At 41.0% G+C, this 21,769-nt stretch overlaps 1 protein-coding gene across 3 annotated transcripts in view; it reads right to left on the reverse strand.

Annotated features, from left to right (window-relative positions):
• lyrm4b (LYR motif containing 4) overlaps nucleotides 1-21,769 on the reverse strand; it is a 171,138-nt gene that overhangs the window by 48,295 nt on the left and 101,074 nt on the right. The window contains exon 3 of one of the 3 annotated variants that reach the window (XM_078199264.1): nucleotides 2,972-3,603. The exons of 1 other annotated variant lie outside the window; for it this stretch is intronic. In XM_078199264.1, coding sequence (XP_078055390.1) covers nucleotides 3,556-3,603 — 48 coding nt within the window. In that variant the 3' untranslated portion in view covers nucleotides 2,972-3,555. Of the gene's footprint in view, nucleotides 1-2,971; nucleotides 3,604-10,136; nucleotides 10,788-21,769 lie in introns of those variants that run through there. One more of the 3 variants, XM_078199263.1, reaches the window with a different exon arrangement.

Raw genomic sequence — 21,769 nt, forward strand, 5'->3', positions numbered from 1 at the left:
AGCAAAGGGTCAGGAGAGGGAGTAGCAGCAGGAAGCGGCAAGTGGGAAGGTCAAGGAGGGAAGAGGAATTTATGAGAAGTTAGAGGCAATGAGCGGGAAGGTTGAAGACAGAAGCAATGAGTGGACAGGTTGGGAAGGAAGCTGCAAGTGAGAGACATAACAAGTCATGAGAGGTGGTGAGCATGAGGATCGGGAGGGGAGCAGCAAGCCGGAGGATCAGGGAGGGATTACGAGCGGGAGAGTTGACGAGTAGGAGAGATGGTGAGTGGGAGAGTTGGGGAGAGAAGCAGCAAGTGGAAGAGTTGGTGAGCGGGAGGGGTGGCAAGGTGGGAGAAATGGCAAGCTTGAGGCAGGAAGTGGTAAGCAGGGGGCAGGTTGAAAGAGTTAATAAATTGTTAGTAAATTATTAAGGGTCCTTAAGTTATTAAGAGTTAGTCACAGGATTTTTGGGCTGGTTCGGTTCAAGGGATCCAATAGAAATTACAGGTTAAGAACATAACCCACCCTTTATATGTTTTCTAATGGAAACCAATTTTTGTTAAGCACATTTTTGTTTGAGCATGCTGTTTTTTAGGAACACATTAGGATTGCTAAACAAGGGCTAACTGCACTGATTAAACATCAAGGCTGGAGGTCAAGGGTTATATTGATGTCTGGGAAACATTTATCACAGTTTACACCCTGAAGGCAACAAAGATTTGGAGAAATTCATATGATCCTTAATATCTATTTATAATTATTAAACATGGGTGTGAATAAAATCTTTAAAAAGGGGAAAAGTCAATGATGGTACCTTTCCAGCACAATTCCACATAATGAATGCAGTCGTTCAAAAGATTATCTAAAACACCCATTTATCATATTTTAGATTAAGGACAAATTGAGGAAAGAACTTGCATTATAATGTATAAAGCAAAACCCATGGAATCATTTCAGTGCATATATCCCACAAATACAACCTACACGTGAAATAGAACATCATAGAATCATAAAATGGTTACAGCACAGGAGGCTGCCTTTTGGCCCAGTGGGCCTGTGCCAGCAAGATCAATTTATTTAATCCTGTTACCCCATCCTTTCCTGTACTCCTGCAAATTGTATTCCTTCAAGCGCTTCACCCTTCATGTGCTTTTGAAAGTTTCATTTTTAAGCAGTGCACTCCAGATCATAATTACTCGCTGCATTAAAAATGTTTTTCTGTTGCTTCATTTGCCAATCAGCTAAAATCAATGTCCTCTTGGTCCTTTTTGCCATCATTATAGGGTAGGTAGTTATTTTTGTCTCATTGAAAAAGGATTTCATCACATAATAACAGGGCGTTCAAATTTAAGTAACAGAAGTGAAAGGACAGTCTTGGTAACTCTTTGCACCAAACAATTCCTGCTGGAATGCATTAATTTCACATTAAGAGCCTTAGCTAATCAGCTAGGTTCAATGGGCTAGGTCTGTATGCTTTAGAGAAAGTAAGACACAGGGTCAATTTGATTCAGGATTATAAAATAATAAAGGGGTGAGGTTGCGTTTATATGGAATTGTTATTTCAACTGGATAGTTCAGAGAGGATTGGGCACAATTACAAGTACAGAACTATTCTTTTCCCAGCTAATAAAGGAACTTGCAGAATAAGTTCTTGGCATGTGCAGTGAACACAGATTCACTGTATTGCTTCAAGAGAGAATTGGATCTGTTGTGGTGCTGATCATCTTGTACAAGTCACAGGTATCCTGTGCTATAAATTGGGGTCAACGAGACCTCCTGTATTGAGAACAATTGCCTAAAGTGGTTGGGAAGCAATTTTCCAATTGTTTTTCATTAATTGGGAAGAGCATGTTTATCAATTTTTGCCCCTCTCAGGAGATTGCTGGGCTCCATGCGGAAAGGGAGTTTCTGCATTGTACTGCAGGGGGCAATACAAGTATGTGGGCCAGGCTACAAATTTGTTTATTACTTTTAGTTAAAAAGTTTGCTTCCAGCTTCAATTGTTTTTATTTGTTAACTAGATTTCTAACTCATAATTTTGAATAAATATTATTTTTGTCAAATAAACTGTGCCCGAAGATAAAGTGTTATATGCTTCTATATCTAACTTAATTTAAGAGGAATTATTTCAGCACCTTGACAGTATTTGCTTTCTTGTTATGTAGCTTTAATTTAGAGATATCAATAGTATGTTATTTTTAAGATAGGACATTTAACAACCTTCTATGTAGCTAACGGTATGATAATCATAATGTGTTACAGCTACTCTGTCGGCAAGCCTTGCATTTTATCATCATCTCAAAGATGGGATGAGAGCTTTCAAATTAACAATGCAAGACTTTGTGTGCCCCCACTTGTGGTACAGGGATTGTAGAGATTTTAAATGAGTTCTTAGAAAGTGAGAATAGATAAATAATCCTATAAAAAGAAGCATTGGCCAAATTGATGCTAGTATACTAACTCGCACCAAGTCATATCCACCTCTGTGCTTGCAGGTCTACATTGCTTGCAATGTGACACTGTCATCCTTTAAAAAATTTTACTCTTGTTTTCAATAACCATAGCCTTGTCCTTTTCTACTTCTATAACCTCCTCCAGTCCTACTTTTGTAATTCTAGCCTATTGGGCATCCTCGATATTCATTGTTCTGATGACACTGGCAATTCTGCTTTCAGTTGCCTGGGCCCTACACTCTCAAATTACCTCGCTAAACCTTTCTGTCTCTCTTTCCTCCTTTAAGAAATGCCTTAACATCTACCTCTGACCAAGCTTCTGATCACCTATCCTAATATCACCTTATTTGATCTGTGTCAAATTTAATGGATCATGCTCTTATGAAGTGCATTGAGATGTTTTATTATGTTAAAGGCACTATAAAAATGCAAACTGTTGTAATAACAAAACTTCCAACTAAGTCTACCACAAGAAATTCATCTCACTTTGTGAAAGGCAACAGATTTTAGGCAGAATTGTGTTGAGTGAAGATGTTTCTGTCTGTGACAATATACAAAGCAGTGACATGGCCTTTCTATTTTAGATATCCCTACAATATGAATAATCTCAAAAGTACTTTTCGCTGAGGAGGCCAAGTTTTTGGCTGCTGTGCTAATCGCTAAGACCTGGGAATCACGCCAGGCTAATATTAATGCACCCAATATTTGATCGATTTATTATTGTCACATGTATTAACATACAGTGAAAAGTATTGTTTCTTGCGTGTTATACAGACAAAACATACTGTTCATAGAGAAAGAAACGAGAGAGTGCAGAATGTAGTGTTACAGTCATAGCTAGGGTGTAGAGAAAGAACAACTTAATGCAAGGTAAGTCCGTTCAAAAGGCTGACAGCAGCAGGGAAGAAGCTGTTCTCGAGTTGGTTGGTACGTGACCTCAGACATTTGTATCTTTTTCTCGACAGAAGAGGGTGGAAGAGAGATTGTCCGGGGTGCGTGGGGTCCTTAATTATGCTGGCTGCTTTGCCGAGGCAGCGGGAAGTGGAGACAGAATCAATGGATGGGAGACTGCGTGATGGATTGGGCTACATTCACGACCTTTTGTAGTTTCTTGCAGTCTTGGTCAGAGCAGGAGCCATACCAAGCTGTGATACAGCCAGAAATGGTGCATCTGTAAAAGTTGGATGATAGTGGATGAAATGATTACATTAACTAACTATTGAATGAAAAATTAAATGGAGCGTGACATAAGAATTGCAATTTAGTTATTTTGGGCTATGGATTATAGAAATTCCATTTAAAGTCAAGCATTTTTGGCAAACTTACATGTTAAGTCAAGAGTCATGTGTTAAAAACTAAAAACTGCAACAGTGAGGCTGAGAAAATCATGAGGTGTTGATTGCATTAGAATTCCATTTTACCACTGATTATCATCTTTATATACATTTACAGGTACATTGTGTACACTTAGAATGTGGTAATGGGCAAGATCACACATTAGATGCTGCTATTGAAAAGCAAACAAGTTAAAAGTGTCATGTTTCTAAATACAGTTTACAGAAAGGAATCACAATTTCTAAAGAGTTGACTATAATTTTCAATGCCGTTTTTAAAACAAAGTGGCAAAAGAATTTTAAAAATATCACTTCAATCTGCCACCATTTTAAGGTTAAGTGGTTGACACAATTTTTCTTAGCAGATCTGTAAAAACAAATATCATGAATATAGATTTACAATATATAAATATCAACGTGCAGCTCAGCCCATATCAACAATGAATACTAAATTATATGCCTTGGATAGGACCTTCCTTTCACTTTCCTGTTCTCTTACTGGTGTAACAGTATTTTTGTTGTTATTGCACAAGCAACCAAAGCGTAATGCATTTGGCACCCATTTTGTCCACTGGTGCATGTCCAGTTTCTCCTGCCACTGACATCAATAGTAAGTATCCACTGCCTGCTTCCTCTGACTCTCTGTTGCTCATTTCACTGCTCCCTGGTCTCTTCTGCTGACTGCACCTTCCCACTGCATGCTGCCTGCTGTGCAGATTTCTGTTTCCTTTGCTGCCTCCCATTTCTCTCACTCTCTTCACTGCTTCCCACTCCACCTGCTCTCTTTGCCACTTGCTTTGTTGCTCCCTACAGCTCGAGCAGGGGGAAGCGATGATGGAAGGCAGAAAATAGGGTAGGAGGAAGGGAACAGAGAAGAGAGGTGGCGAGAGCAGGGAAGAAGTGAAGAGATTGGGGAAGTGATGAAGAGAATATGTGGGAAGGGAGAAGTGAGTGGGGGGGGAAGCGGGAAACAAAGAGAATGGTGAGCAGCAGTAAGGAACCAGCAGGGAGCAAAGGGGGTAGGAGGGAGCACCAGAGTGTGCAGGACAGGATGGAGCGAGATGTGTTGTGTGTTTTTTTTTGGTCTGTGCTATTTTTGATGCAAATAGCAGTCTGTGATGTCAATGACATTAATACAACATGTGTAAGAGTGTGTCCTCTGAAGTTTATTTTATTATTTCACAGGATGTGGACGTTGTTGGCCAAGCCCCCATTTTTTGCCCATCCCCAATTGTCCTTGAGATGGTGCTGGTGTGCCACTTTCAAGAACCACTGCAGTCCATCTGCAGGTATTCTGCAGTGCAGTGGATCTGGGAGGAGCACCCCCATTCCACCTAGCTCCTCATTTAGTAACTATTTTAAAAAATTTACATTCTAGTGGTGAACCCAGTATTCTATTTAATGACTGCTGATTCAACTACATGTAGACCTTGTTTTCCAGAATGCAGCCGTACTAGCGCCAGCTATGTTTAAGGAAACCTAATTTATTAATGTGTTAAATCCCTAGTTATATATGCAAAGTGCATAACATCTTTCTCAGCCAAAGGCCCTGGATGTCTTTTTCCCACTTTGATCAATATGGCAGTTGAGTAATGAGTGCACACCCTCCTACCCGCCATATTAGTTGTTTAAGTGTCGATTTTCTGCTCGAAAAGCAGATATGGCGTCACTGAATTTATGGCCATCATTTCCTACCACCCCTCCTTGCTGTTACTTTCTTTCAACACCTAATTTCTCAATAGAAAGACTGGAAACTTTTTTTCTGCATTGTGAAGTACAAGCCAAATCCCTTCAACTAAACTTCATAGTGAAAGGTTTGCTCTCAGTCAGCTTATAGTTTGGTTATATTGATTTATACTCGCAGCTATTAGTTGGGTGAATGACATCTTCAATTACTCCAAAGATCTTGAGCGATTTAAAAAAATAAAAGATCACTCTTGATTCAAACCTTGTACATTTGGTGATGAAATTTAATTTTAATTCTCAAGTGTGCAGGTGATAGGAAAACTCAAAAAGCAGCCAATGAGCCAGTTATCAAAGGTTTTATATAAAAACAGGAAAAGTGGGAATACTCAGCAGGTTAGGTAACATTTATAGAGGGAAATGAGTTATATTTCAAATTAATGGCTTTTTGTCAGAATTTGGTTCCCAGTCATGGATCTGAAATGTTAGCTCTGTTTCTCACTCCAAAGATGCTGCCAGACCTGCTGAGTATTTTCAGCATTTTCTGTCTTTATTTCAGATTTTCAACATGTGCAGTCACATAAACTGAAGCATATTAGTCACTTTGATCCTTAAAAAACAGTATTTATTTTCCTTTAGAGTGAGGGTCTGTTCCTTCAAAGTAACTCCTGGGCTGGCTTTACTAGTGCTTTAAAAAAATCATAATCTTTTAGCCTATCCCCTAAAATTGTTTTTTTTTGCTAACAAAGCAATGTTTATAGCTTTGTTTGAAAATCCTCAGGAGAATGCAAGATATTAGCCTCTTGGACAGAATGTTCTGTGCAGCATTTGCACACAAACCCAAGAACAGCGCCATAGCCCATTAAGTATTATCCATCACAACAGACACTAACTCGCTGAAGCCAACCTGGTGATAGAGTGAGCCTGTGTTCCTTTCTGATATTTTTACTTGCTGCCTCAAATAGGTAGCCACTTTTATTTGTAAAGTGCTGCAGAACATCCTATTCATGTTCAGTTTATTGGGAGCTGCTCTCGGGAGTTAAGTTTTCTTCCTTGTGGTGGTTTTTGTATACATAGCTTAATGTGAAACATTTTTGAGGGTTTTGTAAACAGAAAGTAAAAATGGCTCACTTGCTTCCAGTTCTGCAGCAAATTTACCCAGCGAATAGTGTGCTATACAGATCAGGAAGCTCCACGTTTACTTCCCCACTCACTCCTTGAAATCTAATTTGTTAGCTATTCATGCGGTCTTAATTTTAGTATTGCTCAAGCCATTCCATCCTATGTGAATTATCTTGCAACTTTTTATTACATTATTGTTGCCACAAATGCAAGCTATTATTCTGAATGAACTGATTTTAGCCAGGATAGTCGCAGAACAATACAATTAGCCTCATCATTGAGATAAGAAATGTGGTAAACTTTCCTACTTATGATTGCTTTCCATTGATCCTTGCAGGACATATATGAACCCTAGATGAGGACCAGATCAGGCTAAAATGTGACATTGCTTATATGTGTAAACTTGATGATGTTAAAAAACAGGTTCCTTTGTATGTCACTGGGAACTTCTTCGGAGATTGTTCAATTTGGGAATGGCAGTGGATTGCCAATTCAGTATTTTCTACATCCTGACCAACATATTCGAAACCAAAATGTAGGAACATAGGAGCAGAGTAGACCAATTACCCTGTTGGAACCCAAACTAAATGTCCATGAGCAGGTAAATGCTGCTTGATAGCCCTGTTGATGACCCCTTCCATCATTTTATTGATGATCGAGAGTAGACTGATGGGGTGATAAATGGGTGGGTTGGGTTTGTCCTGCTTTTTATATACAGGGCATACGAGGACAATTTTCAACATTCTCAGGTAGATGCCAGTGTAGTAGCTGCACTGGAACAGCTTGGCTCGGGGTGCAGCCAGTTCTGGAGCAAGTCTTCAGTACTATTGCTGGAATAGTGTCAGGATCCATAGCATTTGCAGTATCCAGTGCCTTCTGCGTTTTTTGATATCATGTGGAATGAATCGAATTAGCTGAAGACTGGCATCTGTCATTCCAGGGACCTCCGGAGAAGGAGGCAGAGTTGCTCATCCACTCTGCAATTCCGACTGAATACTGTTGCAAATACTTTAGCCTTATCTTTTGTACTGATGTGATGGGCCCCTCACCATTGAGGATGGGAATATTCCTTCCCCAATGAATTGTTTAGTTGCCCACCACAATTCATGATTGGATGTGGCAGAACTGTAGAATTTGGATCTGATTCATTGGTGGAATTGCTTAGCTCTATCACTTACTGTTTATGCTGTTTGGCCTGCAAGTTGTCCTGGGTTGATCCTCTGGTTTAGTGGCAGTGGTAGAGTGGGGGATATGCCAGGCCATGAGGTTATAGATTGTGGTAAAGTACAATTCTGCTGCTGTTGATAACCCACAAAGCCTCATGTCCTGTCTTGAGTTGCTAGATCTCTTCGAAATCCATCCTATTCAGCATGATGGTCGTGCCACGTAACATGACGGAGGGTATCTTTAATGTAAAGATAGGATTTGTCTCCACAGGACTGTACAGTGATAACTCCTACCAATATTGCCATGGAGAGATGCATCTGTGGCCTGTAGGTTGGTGGGGATGAAGTCAAGTTGATTCTTTTCCTCTGTTGGCTCCCTCATCAACTGCCGCAGACCCACTGTTGCAACTATGTCCTTTAAGACTTGGTAAGAAGTTTAACAACACCAGGTTAAAGTCCAACAGGTTTATTTGGTAGCAAAAGCCACACAAGCTTTCGGAGCTCTAAGCCCCTTCTTCAGGTGAGTGGGAATTCTGTTCACAAACAGAGCTTATAAAGACACAGACTCAATTTACATGAATAATGGTTGGAATGCGAATTCCAACTTTACGCAGTTATTGGAATGCGATCGCCAAGAAGATCGCGCATATCGACACAGACATCAAGTTTCTACAAAGATGCAAGAAAGCAGACAAGATACCGAAAGGACTACAGATCACAAACCCACTCAGGTCAACCTATAACACAGACTACGCTAGTATTCGCATTCCAACCATTATTCATGTAAATTGAGTCTGTGTCTTTATAAGCTCTGTTTGTGAACAGAATTCCCACTCACCTGAAGAAGGGGCTTAGAGCTCCGAAAGCTTGTGTGGCTTTTGCTACCAAATAAACCTGTTGGACTTTAACCTGGTGTTGTTAAACTTCTTGCTGTGTTTACCCCAGTCCAACGCCGGCATCTCCACTTTAAGACTTGGACAGCTCGGTCTGTAGAGGTGCCAAGCCACTTCTAGTGAAGTCCCCCACCCAGAATATATATTGTGCCCTTGTCACCCTCAGTCCAAGTGGTGTTCAACAAAATGGAGTACTGACTGAAGGTGGGGGTATGAACGTGGTAATCATAAAAACTTTCCTTGCCCATGTTTGACCTGATGCATTCGACTTCACAGGGTCCAGAGTAAATGTTGAGGATTCCCAGAGCAACTCCCTTCCATCTGTATATCACTATGCTGCCACCTCTGCTGGGTGGAGCAGGACATATCCAGAGATGGTGATGGTGGTGTCTGGGATATTATCTGTAAGGTATGATTCACAGTGCCAGGGATCCAGGTTTGATTCCTGGCTTGGGTCACTGTCTGTGCGGAGTTTGCACATTCTCCCTGTCTTCATGGGTTTCCTCCAGTTTCCTCCCACAGTCCGAAAGACGTGCTGGTTAGGTGCATCGGCCATGCTAAATCCTCCCTCAGTGTACCCAAACGGAGTGTGGTGACTAATGGATTTTCACAGTAACTTCATTGCAGTGTAATGTAAACCTGTGACTAATAAACAACTTTTTTTTAAAAACGCACTGATGAATTGATTGTTTTTTCTCTCCTTTCTTGATACTATTTATATATTTTCATGCCCTTTGCCATCCTATCAGTGACTATCACATTAAAGGACCATCACATTAAATCAGTATCCTCATTTATTGTACTTCTCCAAATTCCTTCCCTATAAAAGAGAACCTCAGTATAACTTCCTTTGATCAATCCCAACCAGCACTCAGTAATGTCCAAAATTACCTGGTGTATGTATCCTTTAAGAAAAGCTGAAAAGGTTAATAAATAACACTGCACACTTTCACTTTCAATTTTCTAACTCATTTCACCAAGATAAATGACTAGAAGAACACCTTGGAGCATATAATTGGTATCTAGACATTAATAGTTCATCCCTTTACGCAGAAAGGGATAGGGGGTGGTAGAGTTATTTATGACATAAATATAACGTTAAAAAATATTCTAAAACTACATATCATTAAAAAAGTTCTGTTGAAAGCTAAGCTGCAATGTGGGTTTCAGGTTTGTTGTTTTACAGCAGTTATGTGAATGAGTAAGTAACCATGATGGGTAAAGTTGAATGGGTAAATTAACACTGGTAAAACCATCAGCTTAAGATTGTAAAATGATCTTCCTCAAAACCCAAGAGATGTATGGAAATTGACTAAATATAAGAATCAATATTAAGAAAATTACTATGTATTCCACTGCAGTTATACGAAATAGAATTGGGTAATTCATGGGTTATGTTTTATGTTATCCAAGTTATCATATATAATAATGTATCAGTCTTCAATGTGTTATTTCTTAAAACAATATAGATTCAATTAGGGCACTTGACTCGCCATATTCCCTGGTAGTTGAAATGTTTTAAGTATTTTATTCAACGGATCATTTTCTGTTTCAGAGGAGTAAGTTACATTTTAAGTTGCTACTCCACAGTCATGGTTTTCCCATTTTAATCTATTCAAAATTCAATTTACCTGCCTTTTAGTTCTATTGGGACGAGATGTGGAAACCACAGCGAATTGCCGAACAGAAGGAAACAACGCAGAACAATTTCCCAAGGGTATTATTGTCTGGGAAAGGCTTTGTTAATATAACCGCTACACATCCCTCAGTCTCCCGATTCTTAAGAGCATTTGATTAATTTTGTTATAGCATTTCACATGCATTAAGAAACATTTTTACCTCAAAGTCAATTTGGGGAATCAGCAGTCTTTTGCATATTTATATTATGCTTTATGCTGAATAAAATGTGATTCCAAGGAAACAAAATATTTATAAAGCATAACAATGTTTTATACAGATACATTATGTTTTGCATTGAAGCACACATAGTGAAAGTGTAACTGGTTCAGTATTAACGGATTATAATTTTCTTATATGCAGTTACAGAGGAAATCTTTTCCAATTGTTGGCATCAAGATGATTTTATATAAATATTCCATCTCTTCAATTTTCAAACAGGTCCCTTTCTTTCCAGGTCTTCCCAGAGGTATATTCTTTCTGCAGCAGGTAATAATTGTCTTTTTAATTCTCTTTTCCTTTTCTTATGACAAGCTTCAGCAAGAACAACCATTCCTCGGTCTTAAAAGTTCAACACAATATGATGGCTGATATAACCTGCTATCTTAGGATTTAAAAAGCATATTACTGGCACATATCTTAAGCTTAAAGCATGGTTCAGACTGCTGAGTTTACAGCAGAGAATAATGGATTCACTCCAGAGTGAATTTAGCAATCTGACTCCTTGCCTCAACCAAGAATGAAATCTTATTTTTCGTTGTGTGGGCTGAATGGACTAGTGAGAGGTTGGCATTAGCGTTTTATCTACTCATGAATCTATATAAATAAATATGCAAATTTGATGCCAGTTGTTCTTTCGCTTTCTTATTTACTCCATTTGAAAAAATCTTGAGAATGACAAAGTGTAAACAATGCCAATCTTGCACAGGTATCTGGAATAAACCACCTGTAGTACATATTTGTGCTACTGTAAAATGGGTACAGAAGACTGTTCAATGAACTCATTTTCTTCACTTAACTGTTCTATTCTTTTATCAGTTTTAATAGTTGTATCAACTTTAGCAATAATCTAACAATGGAATGAATACAAACTGATTGCAATTATAGTACTGTAAAAATAAATAAATCCTGTCTTAGAAAGATCTAGCGAATCAAGTTGGATGACAAAAGAACAAATATGAGTTTCCTCCAAAACACAGATGGCAAGTATAGAGGTTATGATAATCTCATCAGCTGAGATGGATGGAACATACCGTCAGAATGCCCTAATCAAAACTGCCCAATCTGTGCCATACTTAGAGGTATACCAGGAGCCCATTCACATGGAAGTCAAAGAAAATGTTTCAAAGACAATCTCAAGGCCTTTGTGCAGGTCTGTTCTACTAACATCAACACATGGGAACACAAATAAACCCAGACCACACCCCAAATGTTTTTGGCAAGATCCGGACAGGGATCAATAATGTTTTGTTTAACATAGATGAAGTTTGAGATTCAGGATAGTCTACCAAGAGAGTAAAACCACAAGATTCCATGTGTTCTGAACACGTGTAAACTTTACCACACAAAGTCAAACAGATAAAACAATTCACAATATCTATCTTATACTCAGGGTTAATTTGAGGTACATGTGAGTTAACAGGCAAAATGTGATCGAACACATTACACTACAATAGATAGCAAATGTGGCCAAGACAGAACTCATGGGTTTCTCAGCAGTCCAGCCAGATGTCAGTAAACACTGTGATTCAACCAATCTTGTCGAAACTCTGTCGCCTTCTCAAGGGACTCCAAAATCTCACTTCTGAAGAACAAGTTTCTGAATTCTCTCAGTACTCCAGTCTACTTACTGGCACAATTTCAGCTCTTTTAATAGCTGGTGAGCTTCACTGGGCTGGTACTGCCCCTGAACTTCACCAAGCTTCAATTTCCTTGCCTACACCAAGCTACTAATGGCTCCCAGGACTTCTTCAGAGCCCTAGCCCTTTCCGGCATGGAGCGAGTGACCTTCTACCACCTTCTCGGCTCTCCAGAAACTCTCCTGAGCCCTAAATTTACAGAGCCATCAATCAGCTCCTGGGACTTCTCCAGAGCCCCAACTACACAGAGCCAGCTAACAGTCATACATCGGTTGCCTGGAGCCTGCTAATAGCAGCACCTGTTCAGTACCATCTTTTCTTCTGCTGCAGAACATGTATTCCTGCAGCAGACACACAAATAAATTAAAATCCTAGAACTTCCTTGAGCTTCACCCGTGGCCCTCCAGGGGTCACTGAATGTTTTTAAATTAATTGTAGCTTTAACTCCCAAAACAAAACCACTTCTGGTCTGCATTTGTTCGGAAGCAAATAGATAGAAATCTCTTCTGATTCTCCAGAAGCTGATCTCACTTTTCTAGCTGTTAACCTCTTAAGTCAATATGGCCCTAAGCTTTTAAATGCACTCGTCTTCAAGTTGCTTTTTTGCATTTTCTACAGTTAACTTTAATCTTACCAGAACTAAAAAAAACTCTAAAACATTACTATGAAACATGAGCTAGCTATTTATAACAAAGCAGATACCTAAACATGACCAAAATAGCTGGCCATCATCAAAAATGGTGTCAAAACCTTCTAATCAGCAAGACCAGCCAGAGAACAGCAAGAGATAGACAGAGAAGGCAGTTGCTCAAGACAACATCCACCACCAATTCTATTGGTCAGTAACAAATGTCTTCAATGTGGGAGAACCTATAAAGCTAAGATATGGCTTGTAAGCCATCTGTGAACCACTGTCAACACGGTCATTCCATATAGCCATCCACAAGAATCATTTTTGACATGAGGGATTGCCAATGATGACTAAAAATGGTGATACAGTTGTTATGGATAAAAATAGTGCATTTATGACCTTTATTTCATGACAATGTACACGGCAGCACAAATCTTTAATTAAAGATTCTGGTAGACCAAACTATTTAACAACTTTACTTCAGAGATTTGAGAAACCTTCAACACTTTTGGCAAACTACTTTAACTTTGTCAACAAGAGAAAGAAGCCTTTATTGGTGGCATTTTCATTAATTACTCCACTGCTTGACAACGGCTGGGGGTGGGGGCAACTAAAATGGAGTGAGAGACTTACCCACCCCTTTCCTACTTTAAACAGACCATCTGCAATTTAAATTTACAGATGGCAGGGACAACAATCTGATGCCAGCTGAGTCCTCTTTAAAAATGTTGTCCAGGTTGTGATGACATTTACTATTTTATTAAGAGGCCTGAGTGGCGAACAGTTCTGGCTTTCCCTGCCAGGCCAAACCTGCCAGGAATAGCAGCGAGGGTCAGAAGAGGCCCAACAGGCAGGAGATTCGAAAGAACAGTTCTTATGAAAGGACACTGACCTGAAATGTTAACTTTGTTTCTCTTTTCGTAGATATTGCCTGAACTGCTGAGTGCCTCCAGCATTTTCAGTTTTTATTTCAGAAGAAGTCAAGTCAGGAAAGCTTAATCTCAGAATTGTTACAGGACAGAAGGAGGTAATTTAGCCTGTTGCGTCTGCTCTGGATCTCCAAATGAACATTTCACCTTGTGCCTTTCACCTACCTTCTTCCTGTAACCCTGCAGATGTTTATTTTCATGTAATCATCTAATTCCCCCTTGAATACCTCAACTGAACCTGCTTCCAACACACTCTCAGGCAGTGCATTCCAAATCCGAACCACTCGCAATACGAAAAAGTTTTCTCATATCACTTCTGATAATTACTTTAAATCTGTAGTCTCTCGTTCTTTTCGCAAATGGGAACAGTTTTGATCTAACTACTCTGTCCAGATTCCTCATGGTTTTAAATACCTATTTCAAATTTCCTCAGTCTTCTTTTCTCCAAGGAAAAGAGTCCCAACTACGCCAATCTTACTTCAGAGCTGAAGGTCCTCATCCCTGAACCATTCTCATAAAGGGGGATAGATATAGTGAACGTTAAAAGACTATTTCCTTGGGTGGATGGAGCTATTACAAGGGGGCATAACTATAGGGTTCGTGGTGGGAGATATAGGAAGGATATCAGAGGTAGGTTCTTTACGCAGAGAGTGGTTGGGATGTGGAATGGACTGCCTGCAGTGATAGTGGAGTCAGACACTTTAGGAACATTTAAGCGGTTATTGGATAGGCACATGGAGCACACCAGGATGATAGGGAGTGGGATAGCTTGATCTTGGTTTCAGATAAAGCTCGGCATAACATCGTGGGCCGAAGGGCCTATTCTGTGCTGTACTGTTCTATGTTCTCTCTGCACTCTCTTCAATGCATCCTTCCTAAAATGTGCCACCCAGAAGTGTACCCAATATTTCAGCTGATGTCTAACCAGTGTTTTATACAAGTTCAACACAACCTCCATACTCTTGTGTTCTATACTACTAAGTATAGGATACTGCATGTTTTATTAACTGTTCTCTCAAGCTGCCCTGTCACCTTAAGTTACTAAAACACATATACACTCTTTATTTTGCACCACCTCTCCATGTTCTTCCTACCAAAAAAGTATCACCTCATATTTCTCCACACTGAACATTACCTGCCACCTATCTGCCCTTTCCACCAACTTCTCTCTTCTCTATGTCCTTTTGAAGCTCTGCAGTGCACATTTTACAATGCTTTGAAGTTTTGTATCATACAAAGTTTGAAATTGTTCCTTGTACACCAAGGTCTAGATCATTAATATATATCAGAAAAGTAAGGGCCTCAATAGGGAACTTCCTGCAACCTGAAAAAAACATCCATTAACAATTAATTACTCTCTGTTTTCTGTCACTCAACCAATGTTTATTGTCCCTTTTATTCCATGAGTTGTATCTTTTCTCACAAGTTTATTCTGTGGCACTGTTTCAAATGTCTTTTGGAAGTCCTATGTACACCACATCAAAATATTGCCCTCACCAATCCTCTGTTACCTAGAATCATAGAGGTTTACAGCATGGAAACAGGCCCTTCGGCCCAACTTGTCCATGCGCCCTTTTTTAAAAAAACCCTAAGCTAGTCCCAATTGCCCGCATTTGGCCCATATCCACCTATACCCATCTTAACCATGTAACTATCTAAATGCTTTTAAAAGACAAAATTGTACCCGCCTCTACTACTACCTCTGGCAGCTTGTTCCAGACACTCACCACTTTCTGTGTGAAAATATTGCCCCTCTGGACACTTTTGTAACTCTCCCCTCTCACCTTAAACCTATGCCCTCTAGTTTTAGACTCCCCTACCTTTGGGAAAAGATATTGATTAGCTGATCTGTGCCCCTCATTATTTTATAGATCTCCATAAGATCACCCTTTAGCCTCCTACACTCCTAAAAAAAAACGTCCCAGTCTATCCAGCCTCCCTTTATAACTCAATCCATCAAGTCCCAGTAGCATCCTAATAAATCTTTTCTGCATTCTTTCTAGTTTAATGATATCCTTTCTATAATAGGGTGACCAGAATTGCACACAGTATTCCAAGTGTGGCCTTACCAATGTTTTGTACAACTTCAACAAGACCTTTTCAGCAAGGCCTTTGACAAGGTCCCTCATGGGAGGTTAGTTAGGAAGGTTCAGTCGCTAGGTATACATGGGGAGGTAGTAAATTGGATAAGACACTGGCTCAATGGAAGAAGCCAGAGAGTGGTTGTGGAGGATTGTTTCTCTGAGTGGAGGCCTGTGACTAGTGGTGTGCCGCAGGGATCGGTGTTGGGTCCATTGTTGTTTGTCATCTATATCAATGATCTGGATGATAATGTGGTAAATTGGATCAGTAAGTTTGCTGATGATACAAAGATTGGAGGTGTAGTGGACAGTGAGGAAGGTTTTCAAAGCTTGCAGAGGGATTTGGACCAACTAGAAAAATGGGCTGAAAAATGGCAAATGGAATTTAATGCAGACAAGTGTGAGATATTGCACTTCGGAAGGACAAATCAAAGTAGAACGTACAGGGTAAATGGTCGGACTCTGAAGAGTGCAGTTGAACAGAGGGATCTGGGAATACAGGTACAGAATTCCCTAAAAGTGACGTCACAGGTGGATAGGGTCATAAAGAGTGCCTTTGGTACATTGGCCTTTATAAATCGGAGTATCGAGTATAAAAGTTGGAGTGTTATGGTAAGGTTATATAAGGCATTGGTGAGGCCGAATTTGGAGTATTGTGTACAGTTTTGGTCACCTAGTTACAGGAAGGATGTAAATAAGATTGAAAGAGTGCAGAGAAGGTTCACAAGGATGTTGCTGGGACTTGAGAAGCTGAGTTACAGAGAGAGATTGAATAGGTTGGGACTTTATTCCCTGGAGCGTAGAAGATTGAGGGGAGATTTGATAGAGGTGTATAAGATTTTGATGGGTATAGATAGAATGCAAGCAGGCTTTTTCCGCTGAGGCTAGGGGAGAAAAAAGCCAGAGGGCATGGGTTAAGGGTGAAAGGAGAAAAGTTTAAAGGGAATATTAGGGGGGGCTTCTTCACGCAGAGAGTGGTGGGAGTGTGGAATGAGCTGCCGGATAAAGTGGTAAATGCGGGGTCACTTTTAACATTTAAGAAAAACTTGGACGGGTTCATGGATGAGAGGGGTGTGGAGGGATATGGTCCAAGTGCAGGTCAGTGGGACTAGGCATAAAATGGTTCGGCACAGCCAAGAAGGGCCAAAAGGCCTGTTTCTGAGCTGTAATTTTCTATGGTTCTAAGACGTTCCAACTCCTGTATTCAATGTTCTGACCGATGAAACCAAGCATGCCGAATGCCTTCTTCACCACTTTGTCCACCTGACTCCACTTTCAAGGAGCTATGAACATGTACCCCTAGATCTCTTTGTTCTGTAACTCTCCCCAACGCCCTACCATTAACTGAGTAAGTCCTGCCCTGGTTCAATCTACCAAAATGCATCACCTCGCATTTGTCTAAATTAAATTCCATTTGCCATTTGTCAGCATACTGGCCCAATTGATCAAGATCCCGTTGCAATTGGAGATAACTTTCTTCACTGTCCACTATGCCACCAATCTTGGTGTCATCTGCAAACTTACTAACCATGCCTCCTATATTCTCATCCAAATCATTAATATAAACGACAAATAACAGTGGACCCAGCACTGATCCCGGAGGCACACCGCTGGTCACAGGCCTCCAGTTTGAAAAACAACTCTCGACAGAAGCCAGAGGGTGGTTGTAAAGAAGCTAATTTTGTATCCATATAGATACCTCACCCTGGATCCCGTGAGATTTAACCTTGTGCAACAACCTACCATGCGGTACCTTGTCAAAGGCCTTGCTAAAGACCATGTAGACAACATCAACTGCACTGCCCTCATCTACCTTCTTGGTTACCCCTTCAAAAACTCAATCAAATTTGTGAGACATGATTTTCCACTCACAAAGCCATGCTGACTGTCCCTAATCAGTCCTTGCATCTCTAAATGCCTGCAGATCCGGTCTCTCAAAATACCTTCCAACAACTTATCCACCACAGATGTGAGGCTCACTGGCCTGTAGTTCCCAGGCTTTTCCCTGCAGCCCTTTTTAAACAAAGACACAACATTTGCCACTCTCCAATCTTCAGGCACCTCACCCGTGACTATCGATGATTCAAATATCTCGGCTAGGGGACCCGCAATTTCCTCCCTAGCCTCCCACAATGTCCTGGGATACACTTCATCAGGTCCCGTGATTTCTCTATCTTGATGCGCTTTAAGACTTCCAGCACCTCCTTCTCTGTAATATGTACACTCCTCAAGATATCACTATTTATTTCCCCAAGTTCCCTAACATCCATGCTTTTCTCAACAGTAAATACTGATGAGAAATATTCATTTAGGATCTCACCCATCTCTTGTGGATCCACACATAGATGACCTTGTTGATCCTTAAGAGGCCCTACTCTCTCCCTTGTTATTCTTTTGCCCTTTATGTATTTGTAGAAGCTCTTTGGATTCTCCTTTGCCTTATCTGCCAAAACAATCTTGTGTCCCCTTTTTGCCCTCCTGATTTCTCTCTTAACTTACTCCTACACCCCCTATATTTTTCAAGGGATTCACTTGATCCCAGCTGCCTATGCATGTCATGTGCCTCTTTCTTCTTCTTGACCAGGGCCTCAATATCCCGAGTCATCCAGGGTTCCCGACTTCTGCCAGCCTTGCCCTTCACTCTAAGAGGAATGTGTTTACTCTGAGCCTAGTTAATACATCTTTGAAAGCCTGCCACTTACCAGACGTCCCTTTGCCTTCCCACAAACTCCCCCAATTAACTTTTGAAAGTTCCTGCCTGATACCATCAAAATTGGCCTTGCCCCAATTTAGAATTTTTAACTTTTGGGCCAGACCTATCATTCTCCATAGCTATCTTAAAACTAATAGGACTATGGTCACTGGTCCCAAAGTGATCCCTCACTAACACTTCTGTCACCTCCCCTTCCTTATTTCCCAAGAGGAGGTCAAGTTTTGCCCCTTCTCTGGTCGGGCCATCCACATACCGAATGAGAAATTCCTCCTGAATACACTCAACAAATTTCTCTCCATCCAACCCTCTAATACTATGGCTGTCCCAGTCAATGTTGGGAAAGTTAAAATCTCCGACTATTACCACCCTATTGTTCTTGGAGCTATCTGTAATCTCCTTACATATTTGCTCCTCAATTTCCCACCGACTATTTGGGGGCCTATAGTACAACCCTATCAAAGTGATTTCTCCCTTCTTATTTCTCAGTTCTTTCCATATAGACTCAGTGGCAGAACCCTCGGATATATCCCCTCTCAGTACAGCCGTGATGCTTTCCCTGATCAAAAGTGCAACTGCCCCTCCTCTCTTACCTCCTGTTCTATCTTTCCAATAGCATCTGTACCCTGGAACATTGAGCTGCCAGTCCTGTCCCTCCCTTAGCCATGTTTCAGTAATTGCAATAATATCCCAGTCCCACATACCCATCCATGCCCTGAGTTCATCTGCTTTGCCCGTCAGGCCTCTTGCATTGAAATAAATGCAGTTTAATCTGGACTTCCCTTGCTCTCTGTCTTGCTTTTGCCGGATCTGTCTGGTACTAGGATTACTGACACTGCCTTTACTACTTAATGTGCTCTCTTTAACTTCTGTGCTGTCCTCAACCTTCTCTTCTGTCTCCCTGCTGCTTTGGACCCCACCGCCCCCCTGCCAAACTAGTTTAAATCCTCCCGAGTGGCTGTAGCAAATCTCCCCGCCAGGAGGTTAGTCCCCCTCCAATTCAGATGTAACCCATCCCTCTTGAACAGGTCAGCCCTTCCCCAGAAAAGATCCCAATAATCCAAAAATCTAAATCCCTGCCCCAGCTCTCAAGCCACGCATTCATCTGCCTAATCTTCCTATTCCTTCTTCTCACTAGCACGTGGCACCGGGAGCAGTCCAGAAATTACGACCTTCGAAGTGCTGCACTTTAGCCTTCTGCCTAACTCTCTATATTCACATTTCAGGACCTCATCCCTTTTCCTACCTATGTCGTTGGTACCAATATGTACAACGACCTCTGGCTGCTCACCCTCCCCCTTAAGAATGTCCTGCAATCACTCAGAGATGTCCTTGACCCTGGCACCAGGGAGGCAACACACCATCCTGGAGTCTCGATTGCGGCCACAGAAATGCCTGTCTGTGCCTCTAACTAGCGAGTCCCCTATTATTACTCAACAAGATAGTTAAACACAATTTTCCCTAAAGAAATCTATGCTGGCCCTTCTTAATTACAGTAAGAAGTTTAACAACACCAGGTTAAAGTCCAACAGGTTTATTTGGTAGCAAAAGCCACACCAGTATCAGTGTCAGTAATCCTAGTACCAGACAGATCAAAAGCAAGACAGAGAGCAAGGGAAGTCCAGATTAAACTGCATTTATTTCAATGCAAGAGGCCTGACGGGCAAGGCAGATGAACTCAGGGCATGGATGGGTATGTGGGACTGGGATACTATAGCAATTACTGAAACATGGCTAAGGGAGGGACAGGACTGGCAGCTCAACGTTCCAGGGTACAGATGCTATTGGAAAGATAGAACAGGAGGTAAGAGAGGAGGGCTTTTGCTCCCAAATAAACCTGTTGGACTTTAACCTGGTGTTGTTAAACTTCTTACTGTGCTTACCCCAGTCCAACGCCGGCATCTCCACATCCTTCTTAATTAACCCACATTTATTCATGTGATGATTCATTCTGTCCCAAATTGTTTCCCCACCACCAAAGCTAAACTGACTGGTCTGTAGTTGCTGGGCTTATCCGTACACTTTTTTTTTCAAACAAGGGTGTAATGTTTGCAATTCTCCTGTCCTCTGGCACCACCCGAGTCTGAGGAAGACTGAAAATTTATGGCCAGCGCCTCTGCAATTTCCATTCTCACTTCCTTCAATATGCACCTCATCCAGTTCTCATGCATTGTCCACTTTAAGGACATCAGCCTATCTAATACGTCCTCCTTATCAATTTTAAACTCTTCTTGTGACCGAATTTCATCCTCTTTCAACATGGCCTGGACACCATCTTCTTCTGTGGTAAAGACAGGTGGAAAGTATTAACTTAATAGCTCAACCAAGCCACTGCCTCCATGTGTAAATCCCCTTTCGGTCTCTATTCCTCCTTTTACTATTTATATTCTCTTTTTGTTACCTGTCAGCCTCTTTTCATTCTCACTCTTTGCTTCTCTTATTTGCCTTTCAGCTCCTTTGTGAAACTCTGCAACTGGATCCTCCGTCTGCGATTGGATCCTGAACTTCCTAACCCACAGACCGCAATCAGTAAGGATAGACAACAACACCTCCTCCACGATCATCCTCAACACTGATGCTCCACAAGGCTGTGTCCTCAGCCCCTTACTAGACTTCTTATACACCTATGATGTGGAGATGCCGGTGTTGGACTGGGGTGGGCACAGAAAGAAGTCTAACAACACCAGGTTAAAGTCCAACAGGTTTATTTGGCTACTCACCTGATGAAGGAGCAGCGCTCCGAAAGACGTGATTCCAAATAAACCTGTTGGACTTTAACCTGGTGTTATGAGCCTTATATACCTATGACTGTGTGGCCAAATTTCCCTCCAACTCGATTTTTGCTGATGACACTACTGTAATGGGTTGGATCTCAAACAATGACGAGATGGAGTACAGGAAAGTGATAGAGAATCTGGTGAAGAGGTGCGATGACAGTAATCTCTCCCTCAATGTCAACAAAACGAAGGAGGTGATTTTTGACTTCAGGAAGCGTAGTGGAGGACATGTACTTGTCTACATCAATGGGGATGTAGTAGAAATGGTTGAGAGCTTCAAGTTTTTAGGTATCCAGATTACCAACAACCTGTCCTGGGTTGACGCTTTAGTTAAGAAAGTTCACCAATGCTTGTACTTTCTCAGAAGACTAAGGAAATCTGGCATGTCAGCTACGACTCTCACCAACCTTTACAGATGCACCATAGAAAGCATTCTTTCTGACTGTATCACAGCTTGGTATGGTTCCTGCTCTGT

The sequence above is a fragment of the Mustelus asterias genome, chromosome 2, assembly GCF_964213995.1.
Source record: "Mustelus asterias chromosome 2, sMusAst1.hap1.1, whole genome shotgun sequence".
Lineage (NCBI taxonomy): Eukaryota > Metazoa > Chordata > Chondrichthyes > Carcharhiniformes > Triakidae > Mustelus > Mustelus asterias.